Here is a 22631-nt window from a genome sequence, read left to right on the forward strand (position 1 = left end):
CATGCATTTGTGCGTATGATTTTTCGTGTTCATGGGTCATTACGCTGCCGTTCGACTATTTAGAAACACCTTGCGCGTGCGTGCGTGCCTGTACTACCGCTCGTGTCTACAGGGACATAGGCTCATGTTCGTAGGAGCGTTCGTGTTTGACGAACGTGTTGGCGTGTTTGTGCTCGTGCACGAAAAGGGAGAGTGGATGGAGGGGCGTGGCTTAGCCTCCCATGCATGACGAACGATCATTATTTCGGGACGTGTTGATGCCGATCGATTTGGATCTGAGGAAGAAAGAAAGAAAGAAAGAGAAAGAAGAAGAAGAAGAAGAAGAAGAAGAAGAAGAAGAAGAAAGGGCTCGGGCGTTCGTCGTAGTCGTCGTCTTCGTGATCCAAGGTTTCCCTCCCTCCAGCGTCGTCTGACTCCTGGAGTTCGCCGTCGCCTTGGATAGCACGAGGAGTATACATTGCCTTTTTTTCTGTAAAAGACATCGATTGAGATGGCTGTTTGTCTGTCCGTCTCACTTTTTCTGTTCGCCCTCAGGTCGTAAGAACTACTAAGTCTAGAGGGCTGCAATTTAATATGGTGATCATCCACCCTCCAGTCATCAAACAGACGAAATTGCAGCCTTCCAGCCACAGTAGTTTTTCTTTTCATTGAAGGTTGATGTTAGCCATCATCGTGCGTCTATAGGATGGGCCACAACTGGGCCGTGGTTAGTTTCATGGGCCGCACTATACCGAGACCGCTGAAAGGCAGATCTATTTTCGGTGGGCTTGGTTATACGCTGTACTGAAAACTCGATTGCGCCGAAAACACTCCAGCGCATTTTTTACTTGTTTTTTCTAAGAACATGTTGCAGCTTCCATGTTCATTCGACGTTGATTTTATCGAGCTCTGCTGACCATAGTTGACTGTTTTTGGTTCTTTTCATTTCCAGAAATATTCGCTATATTTAGCTGTCTCTTTGATTGAAATTTCTCCCGATATTGGGAAGACTTTGCTCTCTCGTCTAATTCCGGGGGTTCTGGCAAGTTGATAAGGACCATTTATTTCGAGTCCTCACTAAGTTTCACTCATGTTGAATAGTGGCTGAGAAAAGTTGCGGGATCCGAAAATGCCTGTCACATTTGCTGTGGAGTTTGTAAATGACATGTGAGTGTTCTCCAGAATCTTCAGGAGTGTTGAGACCTATATGAATGGGCGCTGATCAGATATTTTTTTTTTATTTTTTCAATGTTTTTCTTGTGTTGTGTTCTTAGGACAGTAGCCGGAATATTGCCTTGAAATTGAGGGGAGGTTTGCGCAAGGAAAATAACTTTCGGTTGATGCATCATCATTGGATATTATGGTATTGTCGGTAATGTCATATGCTAATCTGTATAATTATTATTATTTTAAGTTTAACTCATATCTGAATAACGTCCAATGAAATGAAAGGAATAACTTTCAACTCTATCAATCTGGAACTCTCATCCAAGAAATGCACTCACTATACTACGTACATAACGTTACCGACTACGCTACGGGAATTCAAAAATGTATTTTCATAATTACTATTATTTTTATCATTTCCACCGTATTGACATCACAAACAAGCACCCTGCACCTCCAAATATCCCCCTCCCCCGTCCTCCATTCCCATCCAACCAACGTACCCGAAGCCCCTGTTGCGTTCAGTGAAGCGAATGAATGGCTGGTGATTTTCCGCATCTTTTTCCAAACTTCCCTCCTGAACTAAGAAGCCCGAAGGCTTCACCTCCGAAGAACTCCAGATTTCCACTTTATTTATTTCATCTTTGCGATTTGTCTGATGTGGATTCTGGCCGTGCTCAACTGTGTGGTAGTTGTTGTAATTTGGTGAATTTTTGGTATTTTGTGGAAGAAAACTGTTGTGCTGGATTTGTCCGTCTGTCGGCAATTTATTCTGGCCGTAATTTTTTCCGTCGTCTCTTAGATCTAAAAAAACTGCAGAGGCTAGACGGCTGAAAATCGGTATGTTGATCATCCACCTTCCAATGTCAAACATACCAAATTCCAACCCTCAGTAGTTTTTATTTGATTCAAGGTTAAAGTTAGCCATGGATCGTGCATCTGGACACACCCCAACTCTACCGCATCTGGGAAGCAACTGAAGTGCTACAGGGCGCAGCTGATGGTTTTATACAGCATTACACGTTGTACGGAAAACTCGATTGTGCAGAAGAAACTTGGGCGCATTTTTAACTTATTTTTTGTCGCCCTTATAAGGGCTTTTTTTTTCGAGTTATGTGCATTGTTTTTCTTTTCATGCTTTGCTTCGGTGAATATGTAGGGTTATCGTTGATTTTTATTTGTTATGTGGTTTAAATATACTTTTGTTTCAAACAGTCTGAGTGGTGTAAGATCTTGAATGCAAAAAGTAGTATTTAAAATCTGAAGTTTGTTAGTCAGTAATTCATTTCTGTACATCAGAATAGGAAACAAAATTTGAATAAATTAAATATTTCATGAACCCGAGGCGATTCTTTTTTACATTTTCCGGGAATAAACAAATCCCTAAGTACTTTTAGGTATGAAAGCGTATTATGTAACTTATATAAGTGTGGTATATCTGTTGTGCATCTGTGAGGATTCTGAGGAAGTTCCCGAAACGTTTAAAGTTGACATCACAAAACATCTCTGACCCCTCAGTGGGGTGGCCGCGAGTTCGATTCTCGGGCATTCCATTGTGTATTTCTGGTGATAGAAGTTCACTGTCGACGTGGTTCGGAAGTCATGTAAAGCCGTTGGTCCCGTTGCTGAATAACCGCTGGTTCCATGTAATGTGAAAACACATATACATCAAGTGTCTCATCTGGATGAGTGACTGAAAGCGACTCAGTCTTTGCTCTCTGTAGAAATGCTTCGTATTTGCAATAATGAGTTGATCTCTTTGGAATTTAGATGATGGATCCATCGAGAAATTAGCTTTGTGCGCTTCTTACAGTTGCAGATTTACGTTTACTTAATCACAAAAATGATTAAATATTTGACTGTTGCTTACTTACTAAAAATACATATATTCTGATACAGTTTAGTAGGTAAATAATAACAAATGTTTAATCATTTATATAATATACACACACACATACACTTCTTACGCCCAGAATAAAGATGATGCTTTTTTTTAAAAGAAACTCGGGGAGCCAACAGCTGACGGCGATCCAGTCAGCTGTTCCGTTGTCGTGATGCACAGCTGCTGAAATCTAGTGATATGATTTTTGTAGTAAATGAGATTTGCATTAGGATGAGAAGAATAGTCTGAGAAATGGAATCCATATGTAAGTAAAACGATCATTGTTAATGAAGTAGCAATGAGAGCTTGGCTATTCAAATAATAATAAGAAAAGTTCAGGCTATTTTGAATAAAGCAAAATTGTACAGTTTAGGCCGAATAGTTGCCAGTTAGTCAGTTTTTCTGATGGGCCTTTTCCTGTAAGGGTTTTTTTTTCGGATCTTAGAAGAAAATGACTAACTGAATGTGACGTTGCCTTTCGTTTAAATGCCTTTACGCCGTTTTGCATGTTTTCCGCCTTGTATGTATCACGTAGTAAGTCTTGGTAAAACCGGGTTCCAGTCTAGCACGCTATTGTGACTGATTTCTTGAGTCAGCCAAGGCTTCAGTTAGGTTCCTTAGTGGTGTGTGGCTTAGTTAGGCACCTCCTCCTCCAACCTTAAAACCTGGATACTTCTTTTTGTCAAATTTCCTGTCGCGAAAATCACTGGTGTCATAGCATGTACATCTAACGTAAGATTTGATTCTACATCACCTTAAAAGCAATATTAAAAAGAGCAGCCGTTTAGACCAGCAACAAAAACAACAACAACAGCAAAAACAAGAGACGAACAAGCAAGGCTGTGGTGGTATTGAAGAGGACGAGGTTTTGCGGGGGGGGGGGGGGTGGGGGGCTATCGGCGCCAAGATGTTTCGCCCACCATTACCATTGGATCGGGAGGGGGAAAGGGAGGGGATTCGGAGGGAGAAGGGTGACCCTGAACGAGGAGTTCGGGGGGCTGCTGTGGGGTGGTGGGGACGATATGCCAGGAGTCCACGCGGGGTTTGGGTTTGGTGGAGGGCGGGGGGGGGGGGGGGGAGGGGGGGGGGGGGGGGGGGGTAGCGGGTGTGCGGGCTGATATCGATTATGCAGCTGGGTGCTGCTTCTGCGGTGTTGCTGGTTGAGGTGGTGGTGTAGGAAAAGGGTTGGAGGAGGCAGGAGGGAGGAGGGAGGAGGAGAGGAGAGAGAGAGAGTGATGGTGTTAAGGAATGACGGAGAGCATATGGGATTGAAGGAGTATTGGGTATTGGAAGAGGAGGAGGAGGAGGAGGAGGAGGAGATGGAAATGCTTGCGAGATGACGCTTCCACGGTGATTTGTATTCAAGTCATCGCCCTCGAGTTGATTTTGGGGAAAAGACTTGATAGCTGAAATGTCACTGCCAGGGGGAAAAGGTAACTATCTGGGGAAGACTTGACTGAATATTCGCTTTTTGGAGAGAGAGAGAGAGAGAGAGAGAGAGAGAGAGAGAGAGAGAGAGAAACTGATCATCAGCATGCAGGTGTATATATATGTAGATACGTATACATACACAAACACGCACACACACACGCACATGTATGTATACCTGTGTATATACGTTTGTATGTATTAGCCCCGTACCATACTTATATAATAAATATATTCGTGTGCATATATTTAAGAAAAAAAAAATCATTTCTGATAAGAAGCTCTTCGTGAATCGCGTCTGCAGAGCCCCGTTGTTGCTGGAAAGAAAAGTGAGTTGTTGATCATTCGTTGGAAAATCTTGGAATCTACTATTCTTCTGAAAAGTCTGTGGCTGTCTCTGGGTCAACTCTGCTGTAACCATCTGTGAATCGAGAGAGATTTGATTGATTGGGATTCTCTTTAACATTTGTCTTTATGTGATTCAGAACATGATTCTGTTGTATGTGATTCTGTGGCAGAGTGGTCTGTATGTTTCAATTCACACAAGTATTTTGAAGTGCGTTTTGGTGACCTGGTACTGAAAAGGGGAGTTGGAGTGTTGTACTCATCCAAGACTGCATGTAGTCCCGACTCTTGGCTGTGCCAGGTTCGTATCTCCTTGTCGAGGACTAATTATTTAATGTAGCTATGGAAGTTGAGGCAGTGTAATGCTCAAGGTTCTTTATACTATTATTTTCTACAGGATTTGGAATCAGAAGGTGCGGCTAAATCTGAAACTGATTTGGGCCATGATGGAAATGCAAAGCCTCACAGCACCTGCTCTACTGCAGCACCCTTCATAATGACAAATAACAAAATATCCTACAACGGAATCTAGCATAAAATGCATATTGAACTTTGGTTCTTACTTTTTATATGCCTCGATTGAGATTCAGTAGACTTGGGTCAGGAGGTCTGCATGAGGCCAACAGCTTCAGTATTATAAGTATAACGCGTAGGGAGTTAAAAAGGTAAAGCACGTGAAGTCTTCTGCCTTCATTCTTCTTCTTTTCGCTTCAATATATGTAAAGTTTGGGTCTAAAATAACCTTTAGGTGTTATTCCGTTGATGTGTTTATTATTATGGAATAAACCAAAAAGTCACAATTTGTGTAAGAAGTTTCCACATCCACAAAATAGAATGTTTGTTTTTCTTAAAGTAATGAACGATAAATAAAATCGTAGGTTTAGATTATATATATATGCACACACACATATATATATATGCATGTATATGTATATATATATATATATATAATATATATATATATATATATATATAATATATATGAATAATTATCAGATCACCGTGATTTATATAAATTATTCGAGCTACAAATGCCCTTTATATCTAACTCGCCCTACTCGGCAATTAATATATTTCCATATATGTAAACCGAGGGGTGAATTTTTAGTTGATAATAATAATATCAACTAAAAAAATTCCCCTTCGGTTTACATATATGGAAATATATTAATTCCGATGTAGAGCGAATAGATATCAAAAGACATTTGTTTCTCGAATCGAATATATATATATATATATATATATATATATATATATATATATAATATATATATATATATATATATATATATCTGTGTGTGTGTTTAAATTTCTTATATGTATGTAATGCATAGCATCCTATTTTGGCCGGAAGTTTGGGAATTGAGTTCTCTTAGTAATTCCAAACGGGGCCTTGCTTGAGTTACGGTACTGACACTGAACAGGACAGAGAAAAAAAGGAGACAATCAATTTGATCAATTGATTGACATGCTCTCCTCTCAAGGCGTAGCATGACGTGATGGATGGACGGCTTTCAATATTGTGGCTTTGCTGTTTTGAATTATAGGTAGAACTGCTCTCTCTCTCTCTCTCTCTCTCTCTCTCTCTCTCTCTCTCTCTCTCTGTTGAGCTGGATGTGGTTTGGTTTTATTATCCAGGTATCCTAATCTTTATTACGAACGTAAAAGTAATTCTTTATAACAATTTATTTAGATTTAAAAGTAATTTTTATAACAATTTATTAATATTAATTAAAAGGACACGGCATACCAATAATATTTTCAAGAGAGAGAGAGAGAGAGAGAGAGGAGAGAGAGAGAGAGAGAGAGAGAGCTGTCTTGACCTTGCGTGAGGTCATGCATGTTAGGTTGATATACGACAGAAATAACCAACGATGCTTCTACTTCTGAGAAGGCTGCTGCTACTTAGTACTAGTTTATTCCATAAGCAAGCACCTCTCATATTTATTTTTTACCTTTTATTACATTATTAGAATTATACGTTAATGATTGAGACTATATACGATCAAGTTGCACAGACATTTATATACGTGATTTAGGAGAGAAACAAAAATGGTTGAAAGAAGTCATAATAGTAATTATATTGGAAGTGACGAAGTCATCTTGCTCGACTTCACTGTTTGTGAACGTATTGTATCCTGCCCATGGAAACTCATAAACTGTCCTACATTTATTTATTACGTAACCCTTCTTCAGTTGCGTTGATTTTCCTATTCATAGTGCATAACCATTCTTTCTCGCTGTAGAGTTGTTATTTTACGAAACCATCTCTCACTCACGTCACAAACGTGTGTGTAGTTTCACGGGAGGGTAATTCCTTGGAGAATCAAAGAAATGGAAATATTTCTGTTTATGCATGTATGTATGTATATATGTAATGTATATGTATACATATTTAATGTATACGTATATAGTATATACATATTTATGTATATATATTTATGTATGTGTATATTTTATCTATCTATCTATCTCTTATCTATCTATCTATCTATCTATCTATATATATATATATATATATATATATATATATATATATATTATATATTCATTCAATGGCAAACTTTGATTATTGAGTGAGTCTTTGATCAAATGTTCTTTTGTTTGACAGTTTACTTGGATTTTGTATTTCTTTTGGTGTTTCTTTTATATGTTTATCCAGCCTTTGTTAGTTCTACATATTAGATATTTAGATTTGGTTTTTTATTCTATGGAGGTTGCGTATATATATATTATATATATATATATATATATATATATATATATATATATATATATATGTGTGTGTGTGTAATTATTATATCATATATATATATATATCTATATATATATATATATATATATATTATATAATTTAGCGTAGCAGCAATTTTGGCTGATTCCATATGAGTTATATGCAGAGGATGAATTATAAGTATTTCTTATTTTGAAACTATGATGGTTACCAAACTGTCTGAAATGTTGTTGAGAGACGCTTTTCTCAGGTTTTGAATTATTTTTTTCCTGTGATTGTGACTTAAGATATTTTATGTAATTTTTTTCCCTTACATCTGTTATTAGCCAGTTCTTTAATGCAGTAAAATTATATTTTACCGTCTGGTATTAATGCTTCATAAGTGTTTTTAGTGTTGATATTTTATCTAATGAAACTTCTTTCTTCTTCTTCTGCAGAACTTCTAAGATGTCTTCGGTCAAAGTAGCGGTGAGGGTGCGGCCCTTCAACAACCGCGAAATCGGGAGGGAATGCAAATGCATCATAGAGATGAGCGGCAAAACCACAAGTGAGTATTCCTCTTCAGAGAGAGAGAGAGAGAGAGAGAGAGAGAGAGAGAGAGAGAGAGTCATAACCCTAATACGCCTTCACCAAAAGTGCGTCATGGTGGAAAACTACTGCGCCACTTTACCCCCCAAAAAACGGGCGTATTTAAGCGCCCCATTCCGAGCTCATCGCACCTGTCGCCTTTCCCCTTCATTAATGGTTCTCCTTTAGAAAGGTCGGCCAGGTGTGTGTGGTTCCCGTGAAGGATCTGTCCCCCTCATTTGTTCTGTAAAGGGAAAGCTTTTAAGAATTGAAAATGAGGTTTGGTCTCGTTGGGAGCAAGAGCTGCAAAGGTCCTTTCGAGAAGACAAGGATTCCAGATGGTGTTCTCAGAGGGTTCTTGTGCAGGGATGGTCCTCGTCACTTATTTATCACATTTTCATTCTATAATATGACGAAGTCAACAAGCATGTTATTTATTTTTAATCTTACAAAAAGTATTTCTTTTCCTGAACTTTAAGATTTGGATTTCTTCTCTTGGTTTTGCTATATTCCTAATGACTCAAACATCCCATTTTGAGAGGCGGGACTTCTTTTTTCCCTCGACTAAGGCCTATTTCGTGGTTTCTTGCTATAATGAATTGTCTAAAATAGTTGTAAAGACTTATTTTCGTAAAAATTTATTAAATAAAAGTCAGGAAAAAGGAACGCTGGAGAGAATTCCAAATCTTGAAAGGATGAGGAAAAAAAAAAAAAAAAAAAAAAGGAAACGGTGGTCGTGCCACCCGACGCGGCGATATTGGTATGAAGAAGTACGATATTTTGTTTTCTGTCGAATTCGAGATTATTATTATTATTATTATTATTATTATTATTATTATTATTATTATTATTATTATTATTATTATTATTATTCATAAGATGAAACCTATTCATATAGAAGAAGCCTACATGGGCCATTGACTTGAAATTCAAGTTTTCAAAGAGTGTGGTGTTCATTATATTTCAATCAAGTTAAAGTATTTTCAGTTAATTATATCATTCGAAGTCAGGATTCTTAATCTACTTTTCTTTCTTACTCTGTTCTGTTGATCTCAATTTATCGGTTAATTCCTTGTAAAGAGGCAATAAATCAATACAGTGCAGTAAATGTGTAGCTCCCAGCAATTGTATTATGCCCTTGGAATTGCAACAGCTCCCGTAATACTCGTCTGTGAGCCGATGAACGCCAGGATCGCCGACTAGACACAATTTCAGTCCAGCTTCCATTATGCACTGCGGAAAAACAATCCATGACGTCATCATTGGCCGGTGCCGTCAATAATTTGTGCTGGCTGCATACGGCACAGTCTTCAGCAAAGAATGTTTCTTGTTTATTATTATACTTTATATAAGTCTATGAATACTATGTGTATATATATACATATATTTATATATACACGCGCACAACACACACACACACACACAAAAAAAACAACAATATATAATATATATACATATATATATATATATATATATATATATATATATATTATACATATAAATTATACATGTGTGTGTATATAGTAATACAATATATATGTATATAAATGAATACTCTATAATTAATAATCGTAAGAATAAGTAAAATTTATCGGTCTTAATCGGCCTTTTCGGCTAAAATTGTTTTGATTATATTGAATTATTTTCATTTCTTTTAATGTAATATGTACAAAGTTTTTATGGTATCAGGTCTCTCAGTTTTATGATATATAAGCAGAAATCGACATCATTAACACTCTTGTATATTACAAGGGATTATTATTATGTATTTTGATGAATAACTGAATCATCAAAATCCACTATATTGAAAAGAGAAGTCATAACAACAAAAATAAGGGCTTTCTGGAGCAATGAACGAGAATTTTAAGATTTGGTACATGAGATTGAGATATATATATATATATATAGATATATTATATATATTATAGGTTTTTTTTGGTGTGTGTGTATATATATGTATGTACTATATATATATATATAACATACATACATACATGACACGCACACGCACACGACACACACACACACACACACACACACATTATATATATATATATATATATATATATATATATATCTATATATATATATATATATATATATATATGCACAGTAGAGATTGCAAACGAAGCAGGGGAAGGAAGAGAAGACGCTGGATTGATAAGCTAAGAAAATTTGCGGTGTATAGAATGGCACAGAAAGACCATAAACAGAAGGACATGTCTGAGGCCTTGTCCTGCAGTGGACTAGCAACGGTGATGATGATGATGATGATGAATGCACATTATGTACATAAATAGGTAGATAGACATATATTTCTTATTGACTGGAAACTGGAAGCATCATATGGATTTGAAGGACGCATAAAGATAGCCAGAAACAGTAAACCCGTTTATTGCGACGAAATGACTAAATGAAAGAGTCCTGCAGCCCCAATATGTGAGTGAAACTCGCAACTTAATTGCATTTATTGTTCCAGAGTCCACGTGGCAAATGGGACACAGAATGGACCTTACGGACCTCTCTCTCTCTCTCTCTCTCTCTCTCTCTCTCTCTCTCTCTCTCTCTCTCTCTCTCAAGAATGCAGACATTTTGGGACAGTTGTCAGTCATCTTTTTCTGTTTTTTTTTTTTATTCTTCCTAAAGTTGTTGGCACCCACTTGATCTTTGTGGCTCCAAGAAGATCAGAAAACTGCGAATTACGCTGTTCGGTAATTGCCTCCATCCCTTTACCGCGAAGCTTTGGAATTCTTGCCATACTGACACACACACACAAATATGTGTATATATATATATATTACTATATATATATATATATATATATATGTATATATATATATATATATATATATATATATATATATATATCTTTGCTCTTTAGGAAGAAGTGAAGAAACTGTTACAGCTATACTGGATGGTAGTGAGTAAGGCAATTTGAAAGTTTATCCCGGTTTAAAGCATTCGATAGCTTTCAAGCTCACCTGAGCTGAACTCTTATATGAGCTTTTCTCAACATTTGCCTGACATGTGTCAAATATATATACATTTAATATTTTTCAGTTCAACAAAACCGATAGAGCAGTTTCAATCATAGGTGACATAATTATTGTCCTCTTTTGACTTGTTGCAATGGAGCTACGGACTTACAAGGGGAGATAAATTAGAATTAATGTAGTTTATTATTTTTTTTTTTTTTGCCAGAATTGGCAAAGTTTACAGGAAAGCTTCCTCATGTAGCGTAGATCACCTCTGCGGCCGGGATAGCTTTTTAATATGGGTAAAGAAATTGACTTGAATAAATATAGAAAAGATCCTCGGAAATCCTCTCTTCAAGAACAGCAGAATTATCGTTTGTTAGTCATGTAGTCATTCTCATAGGGCCTCAAGGATTTGCATTGGTATATATTTATATTGCTTAATCATATAGTTTTGAGTGCCGTATGATGGCTTATGGGAGCATTGTGGCTCATGGGCCTTCCTTATTCGTGGGTGTAGTCAGACAAGTTGGGTTACTAAAAACTTTGCCAGTAAAAATGTTTCAAAAGTATCGAAAGATAAAGTAGTTAGTTGTTCGATCAAGGTGAGAAGAGGGGACGGTTTTGCTCCAGAACTGGGATGTAAACGTGAAAACAGAATGCAGTCGATGAAGCAGAGAAAGAAAAGGCACTTTTTATTTACTTGGCTTCGTGGTCCTGTATATTGTTTTCAAGAGCTGTTATGAATCGTTTGCTTAACATTACAGTCAATCGCATGGAAGGTCAGTGCCCTTTAGAATGTATACATTATTATTAGAGCCCAGCGCAGCCAATCCGTGAACCGAAATAGTTTTGGCTATTGTTGGATGACTCATCCAAGATGGCGCCTATGTTGAGTCAAGATATATTCCCTTCCCAGACATTCATGGAGATCATTGGCGCCAAAGTCTACGGCGAACGCGTGCCAAGTTTCATTTATTCCGGTCCTCGATGTGGGCTCTTGATGTCTCGGCAACATGCTAGCTTATTTGCGCCGTCTTTTGGGATTGGGGGATTCGCATTTCCTTGTTGAATTCTTTAGATAGACATTCGAAACATTTCCTCAATATTACTCACTTATCTGAAATATTGCTCTTAGAAAGGGAGATTGAATGACGCTTGGGATATTTAAATTGCCCAATTATAGGAATGACGAGGTACTGACAACGTCACATGAAAATAAGAATGCGAATTAGAAATATGTCATTACACATCTCGTGTTGGAATCGAGGCAGGTAAAATGCGGAGAAAGTTTTGGGTAGTGAGGAAATGGGGCCACTCCTCGGCGGGGAGCACCAAATCCATCCCTGGGCGCGCTGAAGGTTTTAGAAATTAGGCTAAAGAAATTTTAGGTTGGATGGGCCTAGCTCACAGGTCCACGCGAGCCTTATATTCTCGGTGAAAACCACATTACTTATTGGAAGCTTTAGGCAAGAGCCAGTGCTGGCATAGGGCCAAATTAATCGAAACTATGATAATCAGAGTGAAAATGATGTCAATTTATTTCGTCAGATAAAGAAGAGTAGAGCAGAGAGGAAATTCCTGTGCTTTTCGTAGGAGAGAACCGTCGACCTTAAACTAGACAGTGGCTTTTAAGCTGGACTGCCCAGGAATCTGTGCAGTAAGGAAAACAGTTGGAAGGAACATTGTCGCCTCGCGATTCCACTGAAGTGCCTCATGAAATCCAGTCTTGTCTTTGCGTCGACGATTAAGGCTCCCCTGCTCTATATTTAGGACAGATTTTGGACGCTGTTCATTTCCACACTTTATTGTTGGATTAAAGAAAGTTATCTCTTGTTAAAACACTTGCATGTGGGCTTTTTGAGAGAGAGAGAGAGAGAGAGAGAGAGAGAGAGAGAGAGAGAGAGAGAGAGAGAGAGTTGGATAAAAGGAAAACAAGGGCGCTTGCAAGGAGCTTCTACATAATCCTGACGAAAAGGCGAAGGAGTAAGTAAGGAGATGTGAATGTGAGAACGAGGCGAGATTTAATGGTTTGGTCATGTCGTAGAAATGATTGTCCTTCGAAGATAGCTGGTTAGAATGAATTGTTGGGGATAAACTAGAGCTTGGGATGATTGGGAAAGACGAATCGGATGGGGAACCTCTGTAGCCAGGTATTGGGGATACTAACTATTGAAAAAGAAAAAAAAAAACAAAAAAAAAGCAGGCAAACAATCGTGGTGGAAAGTTGAAAATGGTGGGAAACTGGATTAAGTTAATGGCTGGTATTTTTTTTTTCCATCGTTACTTACGATTATGAAATCCGGTTGACTAACAAGTCGGAAAATGCTAATAACTTTCCATTGGTTAAGAGGCAGGTTCTGTCTCTTATTTTGGAATTAGGCTCAAGCTATTACCGTTTTTATTTTGTTTCTTGAGGCTAGACTAATTCTATTCGCTAGAATGTGTGCCTCATCAGTCTTTATATCTAAAAGATGCAACTGTAGTGTTTAGAATCGGTGAGATCTGCAAAGCTTCTCATATTATTCGAGCAGATAAGAAGAAAATGCAGATTCTGAGAAAATAAATCTTGGTTGGTAATTATGATTCGGAAAGGGAAACATAACAGTGATATTTGGTCAGGGCCACGGGAGATTGAGCAACGGTCCTAAAGCAATGGCAATGGAGCAACCAAGTTAATATTCTACGAAACCCCAAAAAAATGAAGTCGTTTTACTTTTATTTACGGGTAAATAACTGGGGCCAGTTGGTGAGGTTGGTGAGGTTCACAAAGTCATTATTTTCACACGAAAGCGGAAGAAATCACCATTAGGGTAGAAGCTTCATTGTAGAACAAGGTCACGGAAGGGTCATTAAAGCCCGTGTTAGCTTTTTGCCTTCATAGCCAGATCAAGATTTAACCTTGGTGGCGGGAGATAAGGGTGAACGTGCCTTAAAGGAGGTTCACTTGGGGCGGGTATCTTTGTAATAAAAATAAAGACGCATTTCAAAATATGGACAATGATTAGAAAATCCTGGTTGTCTATCACAAGACATTCGAAAGGGAAGGCTTTGACAATGCAAGGACCAATGGAAACAGGCTCAACGGAGAGAGTGAAAAAACTAGAACTTCGCGGGTCCTTTTAATTGGCTGATTCTCAAAGTATAAATCCCGATTCAATCGTGAAGAAGAGGTTATTAGTTGTCTGTCGAACGAGGAAATGCTAAAATGGTTTTTGGTTATTGCTGAAATTGAAAATAAGATGGAAAGCTGTGCAAAAGTCTCGGTTTTTAAGAAAAGTTAGAAATAAAACGTTTTAAGGGGCGGAAAAAATTTAATCTAAAAGAAAACTAAAGCAAACCAAAACAAGGATTGGAAACTCGAGGCTTTTGTTTGTAAAAAGCGTCAAATCAAACGTTTTTTTTAAGTGAACGTTCTCTGGAGACCTCTTGGGTTAGACAGCAGTTTCTCGTCCATTTGGTCTGGAAATAAGCAGGTGGTATTAAATGATTAAAACGTTATTTTATTCATAATACTATAGTAACACCTTTAAAAGAAGCCGTGGAAGGGAAAGGTAGTCGAGAGTAATGAGCAATGACGGAAATCATCAATCGAGATAGAATTCAAACTATAGTTATGAAATAGAAGGTGGGATTTAGAACCATTTACAAAAGATTGTACGGAATGAAACGTGATAATAAGACGAGATTCGCAGTCTGCTAAGCAGTGTCAAATTGTACCAGAACTGTGAATGGTTGATAAAGGAGCAAAGTCTATATGGTTTGTGCACCAAAGAAATATAAACAGAAAGAAGGGAAGTTGTAAATGGAACAGGGAACGTTAAAATTTAAGACCCTTTGCTAAAGAAAGCCCAGAATAAAATGCAGGTGCAAAAGAAAATGATACACAAGATGAAAATTCATTCCCCTCGTAAATAAAGAAGCTTTATGATAAAAAAGGTGCTGTAAATAAAGGCAATATTAAGACGATTGAAGAAAGAAGTTGAAAGAAAGGAAACCTCTGGGGCAAGGACGGAAGCTCCGCAGGGATAGACAGCAGGATGAAAGCAGTCGGAAAGGGAAAGGGAATTGCCAGGTATTATCCGGAAAATGGGCTGCCAAACAAAATACATCAACAGTGAAAAAAGCAAACCAATAGGACGAAGAAGACTCCGTGAAAGCATTGCAGAATTGTTGTGCTTTATAAAGCGTTGGCAAAAAATATCAATAAGATTAAGGAACTCAGAAATTATGAAAAGCTTTCTTACGGAAAAATTGAAGCCTTTCACCTGACCCAGCCCCCCCACAAAGAAAATGACTCTAAAAAGGAGAATCACCAGATGAAGCAAGTCGTCAAAGAGGCCTCCAAGCGCTGAATAATCCCTTGGATTCCAGTGCTTGGCTTCAAGCCTAAATCTCCTATTCCATTCCATTCCTAAAAGAGGCCTCCGGGATGCAAGGAAGTTGCAAAGAAGTGATCTCGCAGTGAAAAGGAAAAGGATTGCGGAAAAAAAGATGAGCCTAGGGTATATAATATATGCCAGCATCTATAACGAAAGAGCGAGAGATGTAAACGGAAACATAAGGAAAAATGAGTTTTAAAAGAAACCTCAAAAAATAAGGAAGAGTAGGCCAGTGGTGGGCAGTGGCAGTCTCATGTTGCAGTATTCAGCGTTGCATAATCTTCCTCCCCTGTCATTGCTGAATAAGACTTTGCATGTCATGTTATGCAACGTGACGGCCCCTCCTGTGAACCTTTCCCCATTTTTTTTTCCGTGGGGTATTTTATTTTCTCTTTCCCTTGATAATGACATTAGAGGAAGACGAGGCAATGTGAGGTTTTAAGTAATCTCATTTTTCTGCACTAATCACACTTTAGTATTTGTACTAAGTAGTATGTATATATTAATAGATGGATAATTATGTATTATATTTATATAATATAATATATATTATGATATATATAGATATTATATACGGTATCTATACTATATCTATATATATATATATTATAATTATCGATAATTATATAGATTGTATATATATGATGTATTATAATATATAATATTGTTATATGTATAAGACAATAGATATACATACGCTAAATACATACATACAACATTACATACCATAATTACTTAAATAATAGCCCATATATATATGACTGGTAAAGGTTGTTCTGTTGTATTTTTATTTTCTTTGCTTTTCCTTTCCCTTGGATAATGACATTAGAGGAAGACGAGGCCCGGCAATGTGGGAGGTTTTAAGGTTAAATCTCAGTTTTTCTGCACTAATCAAACACTTTAGTTATTTGTACTATGTCAGTATGTATATATAGATATGTTATATATATATATAATATATATATAATCTATTATAATATATATATATAAGTATATGTAATTATATATAATATATATATTATATTAATTTATCTCTATACTTTTATTATGTATTTATTCTATGTATATTATATATATATGTATTATGTACTTTATACCATTAGTTACATACGTTTACCATTATATACATAAGGATACATACATAACATACTTAATAACATACATATTATAATGATTTCCTTGGCCGTTTAAGGTTTTAATAAGTTTTGGTGTCTTTTGTGTGTTGGTTTTTTTTTTTCTTTCTTTTTGTTTACGTGTTTGGTATTTTTTTTGGGTTGTTTGTTTTTTTTGGGTGTTTGTTTGGTTAATTGTGGTTTTGTATGCTAAAATTCTTAAGTTATAGTATCATTAAAGTCGTTTTGGTAAAAGGTTCTGTTTTCCTGTTTTAATTTTTGTTCAATAATTATATTTTTTTTTTTGTTTTTTGTAATTTTTTATGTCCTTGTATTTTCTGTAATTTTTTTTAAAAGGTTTTTTTTTATAAAATGGTTTTTTTATTTTTTTTTTGGTCTTGTTAAAAAGTTTTTTTGTATTTTTTGTTGTTTTGTTTTAAAAATTTATTTTTATTAGATTTATTGTTATATTTTTTTTTTTTTTTTTTTTTTTATGTTTTTGTAGTAAAATGTTCTTTTATTTATTATTTTTATTTTTTTTGTAATTTTTCTGTTTTAATTTAATGTTTTTTTTATTTTTTTGTTTTGTTTTTTTTTTTTATTTTTTTAGTTTTTAATTTTTTTTTTTTTATTCTGTTTATTTTTTTTTATTTGTTCTTTTTTTGGTTTTAATTTTTAACCCCAAGTATATTTATTCAATTTTTTTTTTAATTTATTTTAACTTTTTATTTTTTGGTTATGTTTTTGTTTTAATTATTTTGTTTGGTTTTTTTAATTTGTTTTTATTTTGGTTGTTTCTTTTTTGTTAAAAGGTTAAAATGTTGTGTTTAATTTTTTTTTTTTTTTTTTTTTTATTGTTTTTGTTAAAGTTTTATTTATTTTTAAAGTCTAATTTTATAATTTATTTTTAGTTTAAAAATGTTTTTCTATGGTTTTAATTTATTTTTTTGTTTTTATTGTTTCCGTTTTTTTTAAGAATGTTTTTTTAAAGTTGTTCTGTAACCAACAACGAATTCCCAATCTAATAAAAGGAGCCAATAAAAACACCAAATGTTAGGAGGAGAAAAAAGTACTAGATTTCCCCCAGCGAAACTGCTTGTCCTTTCAATCCTTCCTTCAAGGCTATATGAAATTGGAGAAAAGTTTAAACAGAAAGGTGGTAATTTAATACAAAGATTCGTCCAAAGTAAGCCAATTTAGGTCACCCCCGCCTGATAATCTTGTTTAATCTTCTTAAGCGGTTGTTTTTAAATGAGAAACCCAATTGCCCGTTTTCGACGATGTTCCTGATTGGTCCAATTCCCTTTGAATGTTTTTCCATTACCCTGCGCCTTTTTATTTAATGGCCCGATTCCATCATTTGACTCTTGTACCGGCAGTTGCTGCTATAAATTACACGTGGACACGTATTTCCAGTTTGTATTCTATGGTTTATGTTCATTTCTATGATTGAAAATAGGCCGAGTTCTCTGTTGTACCATACCTAACTGAACCGTTTGGTTGTTGTATTTAATCTCTGGGGAAGTGATTTAACCTGTAAAATCCGACTCCGATTTAAAGATTGGTCCACCAGTCCCCTGGCATTGGGATTCTCATATAACCCCCGCCGGAAGTCTTTGGGCGATTATGGTTCTTTTTGTTGGAAGTTAAATCAGGGAATTTGGCAAAAAAAAAACATGTAGGTGGATGAGATACACTGGGATGACAATCAATACTAACATTTTGGGATAATAAGTGGGCGGTAATTTTAATGAAATTCCTCTCAAAAAATTTTAAAAACGCACATTTAGATGCCAGCAACCAGCATCCTCAAATTTTAAAGTTTTGAAGAATGGGCAAAAAACAGTACAACAAAACTTCCCTTTTCTTGATGTTTTAAATAAATTCAGAGAGACGACAGCAGAATACAAATTTAACCAATATACAGGCAAAAACCAAACCGTTCCTCCCTTTGCCGTTTCATCTATTCAACTAACTTTTAGCTCTATCATGGACGAATACTATCAAGATAAGTTCCTAGCTAGCAACCATAGTCTTCAAGGAGCCTTACGAATTTGTTGTTCCCCAGATTTTCCTGGAAAAACGAATTGTTTGAACTAAATAATTCGCAAAGCAACTCTTCCATCTTTAAAGTATCCATGACCATATTAAATCTGAGGAAAAGCAATTTCAAAAAAGCAAAACAAACGTAATTTTCTACCGACCCCCCTCCTAAAAGCACAAGGACCAGAGAACACCAAACCCAACAATAAAAATAAAAATTAAAAATTCCCCACCTGGAAGACGATTAAGAGAGTTACTTCACACCCGTGGGGAAAAGGGAAATCCAAACCTTTTATTGGCATTTTACCTACCCAACATACCTTAGACCCAAATCCCTACTTGATTAACGTCCAACAAAAGAATAGTCGCCCCAAAGACCCTCGGGGGGTTAATATGAGGATCCCCATTGCCAGGACCTATTCTGTGACCAATGTACATTCGGATTTACAGGGGTTAAATTAACTCTTCCCCGGAGATTAATTTAAAACAACACAAACGGTCAGTTAGGTATGGACAACAGAAACTCGGCTAGTTTCAATCATATAAATTGAAACATAACCATAGAATTAAAAACACTGGAATATGTCACGTGTAAATTTGTATAGCAGGCAAACTGCCGGGTACAAGAGTCCTCAAATGATGGGGAAAATCGGCCTTTAAATAAAAGAGAAAGAGAAGCAGGTAATGAACATCCTCAAAAAGGGGAAATTGGACATCAGGGACATCGTCGAAACGCAGTGTTCATTCAAACCAACGCTTAAGAAATAGATTCAAAGGAATGATTATCAGCGGGGGCGGGGGGGTTGTTGACCCTAAATTGGGCTTACTTGTGGACGAATTCTTCTTGGTTATAAATTACCCACCTTTTCTGGTAAATCTTTTCTCATTCAATACCTACCTGAAGAGGAGAGGACAGGCAGTCTTCCTGAAATTAATAGTACTTTTCTCTCTACATTTTTGGTATGTTTTTTATGGGCTCCTTTTTTTAACTTAGGACATAATATATATATATATATATATTATAATAATTTATAAAATGTATATATTATATACTATATATTTAATATATATATTTAAATATATATATATTATATCTAGATACTCAGCCCTTACAGCTCTAAGGTGAAGATACCTTTATTATTCGTGGAGAGTATGGTCAGGTGTTTATTGTCGCTGTGTGAGGGTTGGTTTTTATGGGTACCCGGAAATGGAAAAATTAATTACCCATATTGTGTTTTCTACCCAGACTTGATTAATATTATTATTATTATTGATAAAAGTGTAATTTCTTTTCTCTGCCACTTTTGTTGAATCGTTATCATGGCTTGACCACTGAATATGGATAAACGAGTTTATTCCCAATTACATTACTATTTTTCAGTAGGATTTTAATTTGGCGGAAGACCTAATTAACGGAATGACCTATGGCCCCCCCACGCAGTGCAATTGCGTGGTCCGCATTGCAACACTCGCGGTTTGCCGAGCGCTGAAGGTTCTGCATTTTTTTTTTTTTAACCCATCCTTTTGTTAGGAATTTCTGATATATTATGTTAGGCAACTTTTATTTTATCTATTTTTCTTTATGAATAATATAATGAAAGCCTTGCTTTTGACATTTTCTTTATTCTCAGTTTTATTTCATACCTTTCGATGTAAATTTTCTCACATTTTTATACCTATAGTTAAGTAAGAAGTATTAAATTAATTCACAGTGGCAAATTTGGGATGGCTTTGAATTTTTAATCCTTTTTTCTCCATTTTAATGCATTTTAAACTTGGTTTTTTTAAATTTAAATTTAGTCTCTGGGATCTATTTTAATACCGGCTTTAATCATTCGCGGAATGAGTGAGTGTTCCCAATTTTCAAAATCACTGAACGTTTATGGCTGGCGTTTTGGGGTTGTAAACGTCATTCCCGCTATTTCATCTTGTTAGGCGGATTATCCTCCTTCCACCTTTTTTTGCAGGGAGAGAGAAGAGCAGAATTTATTGGTTCTTCGCCTCCTGAGGAAGGCTCTGCTACTGGGTTGGTTTTGTAATAGCTGGAAAACAACACACTTCTGGTTTGCGCTTCGGTCAGGTGGAAAATTGATGAAAATGGAAAAGTGGGAAGAATTCTCGGTCTTCAGAGGTTCACGGTTTTTTCATATTTCCCTTCTTATGCTAGGATTCATCGGCTCTTTTGATATTATTATAATATATATATATAGTAATATCGTATATATATTATATTATAATAGATATAAATATAATATATATAGTATATATATATATATACTATGTATGTTCTATTATATATATGCTATGTAATATTTATATAATGTGTAGCCCTGGTGGTGTTTGTTACAATATTGTTATAGTATGGAGTAATAGTTTTCTTCATTACCACTACTGCAAGATAATATAACTGAATGTTCGAATGTTTAACTGTAGATTTTAATTGCAAATTATTAGAGAAGAGAATAGAGGGAGTGAGGACGAGAAGGCGAGGGATTGGCCGGGGAGGAGAGAGATGGGAGGATGGGTAAGGGAGACGGAGATAGAGAGGAGATAGGGGAGATGCCGAGAGGGAGGAGAGATGAGAGACTGACGGAGTGAGGAAAGAGGGATGGAGCGAGAGAAGAGAAGGGAGGAGAGAGGGGTGCAGTGGCTTGCTGTGTTGTGGCTTAAGCCAAAGGTTAATTGATCAGCCTTTGGCATTTTAGACTCTGTGGCGAACCTATTTTGCCTTTCTCTCTCTCTCTCTCTCCTCTCTCTCTCCTTTCTTTCTCCTACTCTCCTCTCTCCTCTCTCTCTCTTCTGATGCCAAATATATGGGTTCTTCTCAAGTAATATTATTGGGAGAGGAAGAACAGTTTTTAATTGCCACATTGAACAGCTTTTTCCCAGTGTTTACACTTTGAAAAGGATTATGAAAAATAGATTACTAAGTTGGAATTTTAGTCTATTTTTTAAAGAGAAAACATTTGGATGTTATAACCGTTATTGAGACAGAGGTGAAGGGGCGGTGTGTGGTCATGTGTATATAAAGGAGAAAATAGATTGAAATAGAACTAGGATTAAATACAAGGAATTGGAATTAATAAACAAGGAATAGGTAAAATTCAAGTAGTCAGCAGATGGTGTTTGTGGATGTAGGAGGGGATGAATATGGGATGAAAGTACTAAGTGCTGAGGTGGTGAAATACGAGGTTAAAAACCGGATGTTTGGGGGAAGGATAGATATGGTAGTCAAGATTCATGTTAGGGGCGTTAAAGAGGTAGGTAGTGAAAAAAGGAAAAACAAAGATTTCAAAGGAAATAAGAAGTTTTCTTCAAGGAAATAAATGCAGAGAGAGAATTTAGAGAGCAAGTTAATTCTTGGAAAAAAAAAAAAAAAAAAAAAAGGTTCAGTTGGTGCAACGCTGTTTTGAGAGAATACGGAGTCATTATTTTGAAGATTTGTTTCATGTGGGGCGTAGGAAATAGGCCGAGTAGAATCACATGAGGAAGTGACTGTTGACTTCCGCAACCGTTTCTGAATGATGAAGCAAGTCTTTGACATAGTTATTTTCTGATTATTTTTTATGACCTTGTATTTTAACTACTTCTGTTTTATTGAACTATTCATGGTAGGGGATTATCTCTCTGATGTCTGCAAGTCTTTTAAGTTTAGGTAGCTGGTCCCGTGTCTCTCTGTCATTTTTTTGAGAGCCCCTAACGTTGACTCAGTATGAGGTGTCCATCTCTTCGCTTCAATAGGGGCATGGGAATGTTATATGCTTATATGCGACCAGTGTTTGATGGGACAAGTTCTTGACTCAAAAATATACTTTATATATATATATATATATACTATCTATATATGATATATACATATATATACTACTATATATATATATATATATATATATATATATATATATATATATATATTATATAGTCTAAAAGTCCCAATAAAACACTCTGGTTTAAAGCTAGGACTATATTTCGGTGGACTCTGTTCCACCATTATTAAGCAGTGAATCACTGCTTGAT

At 36.0% G+C, this 22631-nt stretch overlaps 1 protein-coding gene across 1 annotated transcript in view; it reads left to right on the forward strand.

Moving 5' to 3' along the window:
• LOC135219597 (kinesin-like protein unc-104) overlaps window positions 1-22631 on the forward strand; it is a 298157-nt gene that overhangs the window by 13114 nt on the left and 262412 nt on the right. The window contains 1 exon segment of the mRNA XM_064256487.1: window positions 7973-8082. Within this exon segment, the coding sequence (XP_064112557.1) occupies window positions 7983-8082 (100 nt within the window). The 5' untranslated portion in view covers window positions 7973-7982.

The sequence above is a fragment of the Macrobrachium nipponense genome, chromosome 1, assembly GCF_015104395.2.
Source record: "Macrobrachium nipponense isolate FS-2020 chromosome 1, ASM1510439v2, whole genome shotgun sequence".
In the NCBI taxonomy this organism is placed as follows: Eukaryota; Metazoa; Arthropoda; class Malacostraca; order Decapoda; family Palaemonidae; genus Macrobrachium; species Macrobrachium nipponense.